General features: G+C 40.4%; 1 protein-coding gene across 1 annotated transcript; it reads right to left on the bottom strand.

The window, feature by feature from the left end:
- Positions 1-4,199: 4,199 nt before the first annotated feature.
- Positions 4,200-8,237, bottom strand: LOC135469029 (mucin-2-like). Its single transcript, XM_064747546.1, has 2 exons — positions 7,957-8,237; positions 4,200-6,914 (listed from the first exon to the last, which is right to left on the bottom strand). Exons 1-2 carry the CDS (start codon positions 8,045-8,047, stop codon positions 4,795-4,797), a joined length of 2,211 nt encoding a protein of 736 aa, XP_064603616.1. The 5' UTR covers positions 8,048-8,237; the 3' UTR covers positions 4,200-4,794.
- Between the last annotated feature and the right edge of the window lie 227 nt (positions 8,238-8,464).

The following is an 8,464-nucleotide window of genomic DNA, read 5'->3' as shown; positions in this document are numbered from 1 at the left end:
CAGTGACTGGCTTGGTTAGGCTCATTGATGAATGTGTTGTTGTTGTTGTCTGATCTCTGAATCAGACTTGCCCCTCCAGGTTAACCCCCACCTTCCAACTCTAAGAATGTATGAAGTGCTGCTTGGTAAATATAATTGCTTCTACTAAATGTTCTACAAAGTTGTTGTCAGATCTGTCAAGCACTGATATGATTTCAAAACTTTGAAACATTTTGATCATCTCGCAATGTGAGATACAGCCAGTTGTAATCAAAGTTTGGAATGAAGGCAAGAGAAGTTTTCTGAGCTTGATTTGTGTGTTAGTCCTGTGGGTCCTATGGCTGCAGGAAATATCCTTATAATATAATCTTTGAAAATTCTGGAAGAAAGGGGTAAATAGTGAAATATTTTAAGAAAGTAAGATTCCATTGTTTTTAATGTACCTCCAAGATGGCATTGACGAACATGGCACAAGGGGTAAAACACTCTCACAAAACATGTAATGGAAAGTTGCTTGCATTTCATGGTTGAACAATACATGCTGTTGAACTGTCGATTTTCCTGAACTTGTGACTGTAAATTAGCTAGAAATATAATTGGAATTTTTAAATTAGAATTATTTTGCAATATTTTTGAGCTATGCGACACACGGGGTGCCATTTGATTACAGATTAAGATGAAATTTCACTGAGTTGATTGCTGTACTAATGTGAATGTTATTGTAGCAGGAATTCTGTATAGTTCAGGCTAAACACAACAGGGCAGTGTAAATTCCATTCAATTCCTAAATTTGTGTCTTTATTTAAGATTTCATAAAAATACTAGAAAATTCTTAGAATGGTTAGCAGTGGTAGTTATCTACACTTGTGTCACATTCTGTCCTGTCAACTGGTTTTATCATCTGTGGCAATTTAATTATAAATCATCCTTATGTATAAATTTTAGAAAAAAACAAGAGTAAACTGGCTGCCAGGGTGACGGTGGAGTGTCAGGATAGTAGAGCTCTTCAGACCTCTTCCCCTACACAGGTACATTAGGAAGTGCTAGTTGTCTTCTCACTGTGCAATCAATGTACAGGCGTCTTTATGAAGCTGCTCTTGTGGAGTGATCATTGTCTCAGGTGCCTGTATAGTACCAGGAATTATTTTTTGTTTTGCAACTTAAAGTAATACAGAATCGTCACTGTTTGGCTGTTACAAGAGATAAGTGAGTCTGGGCTATGCCTAGCCTATTAAAGTTGACTTAGATGCTGTGCATTTCTTGATGCATGACCAAAACCAGGAACTCCAAGCTCCAGTGTCAGCTCGTCAGCATCGATTCTGTATTCCTTTGAAGAACTTTGTGCCTGTGACCAGGACAGTATTTACGGTTTTAGTAGAGTGATGAATAAGATACTGTTTCACAAGTGCACTCAGCAAATAATATTAGTGCTTGAAGGGCACATCATGTGTGTATTTGTCATGCATGTAATCTATCCACCTGGATGTGGCTGTGTAGTTTTCAGTGTCACATATTCTGTATTTATTGTGTGTCCTGATGTACGTAGACCTTTTCAGCCTATTGAAGAGGTGTGCCCCTTTTGCTTACAATACTTCACAGGTATTCTAGAAAGGCTCTGCCGTATTTGCATGTATACCAGTGTTAAAATACACTGTGTATAGATCTGTCCATCATAAACATGTGCACAGGGTTGACAGTTTCTGTCCTCCTGACCCTGTGATTGTCCATGTAATGCAGTAATCACCTTATTTTAACCCTGTGTAACCCCCATTTCAAATATACACGTCCAAGGTGACTGCTCACTAACCAGCTGTGTCTCTGATCTGTAGGATAAAGTGGAAGGAGGTGTGGTCATCCAGCTAATCCTCCTACCCTCTTCTGTATGACTTGTCTTCACCATGAAATAACCTATAGCTCATCTTTACCAATAGTTATTATTATTATTATTATATATTATAATATCCAATTCCCTGGTCCTGGGGAGCATTCTGCCATGATCAATAAAGAAAATATTTAACTACAAGTTGCAAGGCTCGTCATGTGATTCTGTTTGTATTCAAATTAATGTTTGCTTGTGCAAGTTCCCACACTTACGGTACAGACATGTGTTGAGCGGAAATCTTTGTGTCTGTGCATGTCCACACTAGACACTTTTAGTTAGAAGTGACAAGTTATAACTTTAACTTCATACTAGAATTAGTTTACCTATTCTAGTTTCAGGTTAAGGTCTCTAATAACAGGATAGAGGGGTGTAGAGAGCAAACATTTCTCACTGTGCATGCCCACAATCACAGAATTGGGGAGTAGAGGGGAAATCTTTGTGTCTGCATGTCCACAATAACGTTACTGTGGAGGGGAAATCTGTGTGTCTGCTGTCTGTCCACAGTTACAGGACAGACAGCCGTGGTACCAAGTCTAAGTTTTTATTTGAATGATATGGCGCTAAACAGCTATGGTATGAGTAAACAATTTTGCGAAGAATTCAACTATTATTATAACTCCGGCATAGACTCTCGTGACACTATGCAAGTCGGCATTAAGACTGTCCTTAGTACCACTGACGCCGTTGAAAGTGAGCTGCAATCGCAGTCCAAACTAACAAGAATGGATTGCCCATTGTGAGTAAATTGCACACATCTGCATAAATATAAACTTGGAAAACTTGGCGCCTGGCTATATATTTAAAGAGCACTATTTTCTAATCATATACAAGATATGGAGATATAACCCAGGTGGAGGGTAAGTCGGACACGAAGCAGCAGGGTCGGACTCGACTGTCAAGGGTGGGGGGTGTTGCTTTTTACTCTATCCACTATACACTTTAGAGCTAGATTCTCTTTGGTTTTCACACATAACGTGAATTATATGTACGTGTAGAAAAGTATTACAAATTACATGAAGAGTTTTGAAATTCTTTATTTTCTGTCGAACAAATTAGGCTGTTTCACGAAGTCTTTTACGTAATGAAAAAAAAAAAAATTCGCCAAAGCGGCTTATCTGTACCTGTCGGGGCCCCAATGTTATATTTGGAACCTCCAATCCTAAACTCGGCGCACTGACTTCTGATCTTTAAATAAATTTTCAGCTTTAGGCTACGTACTGTTTTAGATCCATGTACTTCTCGGGGGCATCTTTAACTCTGAACGGCTGAAAACTCGTCCACAGAACAGTCGAGGAGCTTCAAGACCTATAGGCGGCCCCTGGACCCTTGCCTTATGTGCTCGGATAGACTTTTGAACTGCCATCCCCCACACTGCCCCATTTTCAGTCTTTTAAAAACTTTTAACCATGTCACTTTTACGCCGTTGTGCTCTTTAGGGCAAAGAAAACACTAGAATGAAGTACATATCAGACTAAAGGCCGTTCAACGCTCTCCAGTAAAACAGTTCAATTTATTTTGTTAGAATTGTTCCGAGTAAAATGGTTTTTAAACATGAGATTCTATGGTAGTTTGTAGTGAGCCAGAGGGTATATCTGTGATGTCACATCCATATTTTTTTCTCGAAAAAATTTGTTTTAAGGTCTATTCGACGAATGCATTCTTATATTTACATGTATTTAGAACGATGCAATCAAGTGGTGTAGACCCCCTATGTGTCTTAAGTGGCGAAAAACTGATGTGACATTACCGTTCTTAATATGGTCAGAAAAGATGACCATAGAAGCAAAAGTTCCAAATGCATCTTTTTGGGTTAACAAAAATTCCTTAAAAAGAAAATCCCACTATGGACACTTTTTAATGGGCTTTCATCTGACATATACTTCAGGGTAGTGCATTTCTTCTTTTTGCCTTTAAACCCCATGCTCCAACTTTGAATGTCTGCTTAAGTATGACGTCTACGGTAATGTAACGTCGCGGAGACTCCGGGACCTAAGCGGCCCCCGGGGTCCTACCCTAATGTGCTGGGTTAGCCTTTTGAGACTTTCCTTTTCTGAATGTCACTTTTACGGCTCTCTACCCTTCAGACCAGCGTGTCTCGATATCTCCAAAATGGACATCGCCAGGGGCCTGTGATAGTTGGGCACCCCACTTTTAATTTCCTTCCGAGGCTGCTGGGAAACATACCTAACCACAGTGAAATATATGAAAATTGCCCATGTACAGGTGGGACAAGACGTTACAGACGGACAGGCTATCAGCTTGAGTGTGGGCTTACTAAAAGCGTTGCGATAATTATTCTTAAAGTAAAACACTAATATTGGGGAATTTTTATTCACATGTGGCGTTTATTAATTCCTTCATACATATGAACCCAGCTTCGGAGAGCTTTGTGAATCCAAGTAAATGCCCCAGCATCCTGATCTTGCACAATTCCAAAAGTCTTCACATATGCACTCAGAATTACTAAATAGCGTACGGTACACTTGCTGACATATCTGAGATGGACGCTGAGTGACAAAAGCACAAAATCAAGTCCTCATGACGTCCTCATGCTTATCATGACGATCCCACGTGGATGCACTTCGATACAGATTCTACCCTTAGAAGAAAAAAAAAACACAAACTAACGCAAGGGTTTCAGTTCATGTCTCAGTCACTGAAAGGCGGATTTCCTCAGTTTAAAGTTTATAAGATACAAACCTGTTATGCTTACGTAAACTATGTAAAATATGGATCGAATTTAATCTTTATTTTTGTAACACATGAAATTTTACCTATATAAGCGCATAAAAGTAACACTGACCAGAAAAAAAAAAATATAAACCCTGGGATACACATATTTTATACAGTCACTTCCATGCGCACTGAGTGGCTGTAAAAATTGAAAATTATCATCGGCATTAGGTGTTACACTAATGGTTCTTGTTGAACTTCTAACAGCACCTGCCTCCAATGGACAATCTGCAGAACTTTTTGTTGAGCAAACCACAGATTTGAGCAGAGGCTTCGTAGTTACTTTCTCGAAACTCACGTTGTTTTTCATTTCTTTGAGCAGTTGCTATTTGTCCCATCATTAAAAAGTCAAAAGCGTTGGGCTTTCTCAAAAATGGACCACCGCGATTGGTCAATGGGTCGAACTCTGTTGTGCGATACATATAGCCCGATGTGGTTTGTTTGGGAGTGGTTGTAACAGCTACAGGTGTGGCTTCCTGAGATGTGAGCTGTGTGAGTGCCGTTGACGTGTGAGTAAATTTAGCTTCTTTGGATGATGTCGGTAGAGAAGTCAATATTTCTTCTTTTGAGTTAATAGTTGTGTGTTCATTGGGTATGGTTGGAGATTGGCTTTGGGATATAGGCGCCTCGTGGTTTGCTTCTGGTTGGCAATTTGTTAACAGAGGATTTGGTTCAGATGGTACATGTTTTACGCTGGACTTGATGTCTGAGGTCGGCACATCAGACGAAGTATATTTCTCCGAGGTCGACACATCAGAAGGAGTATATTTGTCTAAGGTCGGTACATCAGAAGGAGTATATTTCTCTGAGGTCGGCACATCAGAAGGAGTATATTTGTCTGAGGTCGGCACATCAGAAGGAGTATATTTCTCTGAGGTTGACACATTAGACGAAGTATATTTCTCTGAGGTCGACACATCAGAAGGAGTATATTTGTCTAAGGTCGGCACATCAGAAGGAGTATATTTCTCTGAGGTCGGCACATCAGACGAAGTATATTTCTCTGAGGTCGACACATCAGAAGGAGTATATTTGTCTGAGATCGACACATTAGAAGGAGTATATTTCTCTGAGGTCGGCACATCAGACGAAGTATATTTCTCTGAGGTCGACACATCAGAAGGAGTATATTTGTCTAAGGTCGGCACATCAGAAGGAGTATATTTGTCTGAGGTCGGCACATCAGACGGAGTATATTTGTCTGAGGTCGACACATCAGAAGGAGTATATCTGTCTGAGATCGACACATCAGAAGGAGTATATTTGTCTGAGGTCGGCACATCAGAAGGAGTGTATTTGTCTGAGGTCGGCACATCAGAAGAAGTGTATTTGTCGGAGGTCGGCACATCAGAAGAAGTGTATTTGTCTGGGGTCGACACACCAGAAGCAGTATACTTGTCTGAGGTCGGCACATCAGAAGTAGTATCTTTGTTTGAGGCCAAGGTGTCATTCTCTTGTAACAATTCGTCTTTCATGTATGACGTCACGTTCTGTGGTCCATTTTCCTCTAACGTTCCCTCTTTTGTAAAGTTTTGGCCCATGTTTGAAACCTGATTTTCTGTTGTTACATTTGGCGAGAAATCCGAAAGTATCACTATATCAGAGAAATCCGAAACTTGATCTTTTGTCGTCGAACTCTGTGTAGAATCCAAAAGGTTGTCTGAAGCACCTTCTGAAGAATTAACACAGGTAATGTTGGATCTATGTTCACCGTGTGTTACTCTGTTGTCTTTGTCTAACCAGTCCGTTAAATTTGTGGTAATATTGTTTATAACACTTTCGACTGATGCACTAAATTCGGATGTTTCCCAGAAGTTTTCTGTGTCATTTCCTTTCGATTGGTTTAAAAACGTGGAATTGTCACTAAGGCCCACATTTGAGGCCCCGTCCCAGGGAATCTGATTCTGAGTTAGGTTGGAAGTCAGTGCATACAGTAAAGATTTTCCTGAACTTCCAACAAAACTTTGATTCAGTTCTGAAGGGACTGCTTTTAACATCTCATTTATATAAGTGCTGTTGGTGTCATTTGCTTTATGGCTAGTTTCAGATTCGTTTGACGTTTTTGATTCTTGATTCGTCGTGTTACTGGTGATACTCTGTACAGGATCATCTGAAGATGGTAACACAGTGGTCTCTGCGAAATGGCTGCCTGGGTCCCCGTATGTTGTGATTTGCCCTGAGTCGCTGGTGGGTGTAGGAGAAGATGAGGTAGTGGTATCTGAGCGTTGGAGACGCTGTCGCCAGAGCTTCAGGAGGAGGTCGGCCCTCCGGCTGGAAACCTGATTCCCATTGGTCGGAACTTCAGGTCTGGTATGAGCCTCTGCAAGAAAAAAGGCATAAAAATCGCCAAATATTGGTTGGGTCAGGACAGATCAATACAGGATATCCCAGAATGAGCTTTGGCTAGCTCATAAATGTTGTTCCTATGAGAAACTAAAGGCAAGCCCCAAGAAGCAAATCTCTCATGGATTATGCCTTTGATCTGGAGCAAAAGTAATATTTATGATACAGCCGCGAGATGATTTCTTTATTTATATTAAAAAATGTGTCCGAATAATATTCAATAGCGTTGGTGTCAAAGTGTCCACTGTGTCTCTTTCCGTGCCTGGTGTAGGTGAAGTAGTCGCACGATGGATCTCTCATATGTTTGTGTGGTCTGCGGAAATCCTTATTTATCACTGTGTCTCTGATGTAAGGAACCCAGAGAATACGCCTTTCATGGATTCCTTCTCGCCTTGCATCCTTTAGTTCGAGCATGGTCAAGATGCAATCAACGAGACTTGCCCAGAGGAAAATCATGAGGGTCAGTTTGGCAGACCCTGGTATAAGATCTCGCTAACTGCTGATATTTTTGTGAAAGGTAATTATTTGGGCTATTTTAAAACAATAACACAAATTTGATTGAGTCTGCGCTGAATGATTTTGTTTCTTAAAACTCCCCGGGTATGGTCAAATGCCGAATTTCTTAGACCTTATTTTATCTCTTTCTTTATATAGGCCTTCGTATATATATATATATATATATATATATATATATATATATATATATATATATATATATGCATGCTTAGACTTATACGTTGTACTTTTTTCTGTTAAGTACTGCCACCATTGAAATATCATGCCGACCACTGCCATTTTTAAAGTCTTTCGTATGACCCGACCAGGGTTTGATCTCCCCTCTTCGTGGCGGCCACTCTAGCTATCAGGTCACCGAAGAGGTCAAACATGGGTTTTTCGTACATATACTGTGCCAGTTAGGATCACCTGGTTACAGATTGCCGTAAACAGTTAGCGGCACGGTAATTATATAACGGTACTCTGTTAACTTCGAAACTAAGGTAAGTTGCTGTAAAACTCACCGGTCTGTAGTAGTACAATCAGGCCACACACCACTGACAGGAGCAGGCCTCTAACACAACATCGTCGCACAATCATGGTGGCAACCAACATTAAATAACATCACAAAACGGCAAAGAAATAGACATGCTACTTGTTACTTGACACCAGATTTTAGATAATTGTGTTTACGCCATCATTTTGTAAGATCCTCAAACTTGACAAGAAAATTACTCGACTTTGCTGTGTTATACACGTGTTGATCTTCCCATATGGTTGTTTACACCATTGCATTGCGCCTAGCTCTTTCCCATCCCTCTGTATCATATTACGTGTGAAGTAAAAATAGTATACTCTCTCAATATATCATAACCCGCCTCTTCGCTGGTACCAACCTCTGAACTCCACACACCGGTACATAGTGCCACAGTCGTGGAACAAGTCATCAGATCGTCTTTGTTCCTAACTCTGTGGGCGTTATCCGGCTCACAGAAAGGACAGTTCAACTGTGGAAAGCGTTAAAACTTATCG

The sequence above is a fragment of the Liolophura sinensis genome, chromosome 6, assembly GCF_032854445.1.
Source record: "Liolophura sinensis isolate JHLJ2023 chromosome 6, CUHK_Ljap_v2, whole genome shotgun sequence".
NCBI classification, from domain to species: Eukaryota; Metazoa; Mollusca; class Polyplacophora; order Chitonida; family Chitonidae; genus Liolophura; species Liolophura sinensis.
The sequence above is the reverse complement of the archived record's forward strand: the minus strand, read 5'-3'. Positions and strand labels throughout refer to the sequence as shown.

Bases quoted from the DNA above. Each gene is read 5' to 3' on its own strand.
- LOC135469029 (XM_064747546.1), bottom strand. From the start codon at position 8,047: ATGTTGGTTGCCACCATGATTGTGCGACGATGTTGTGTTAGAGGCCTG. The intron at 6,915-7,956 runs GTGAGTTTTACA...TTTTTCTTGCAG, and splicing joins GATTGTACTACTACAGACCG to AGGCTCATACCAGACCTGAA.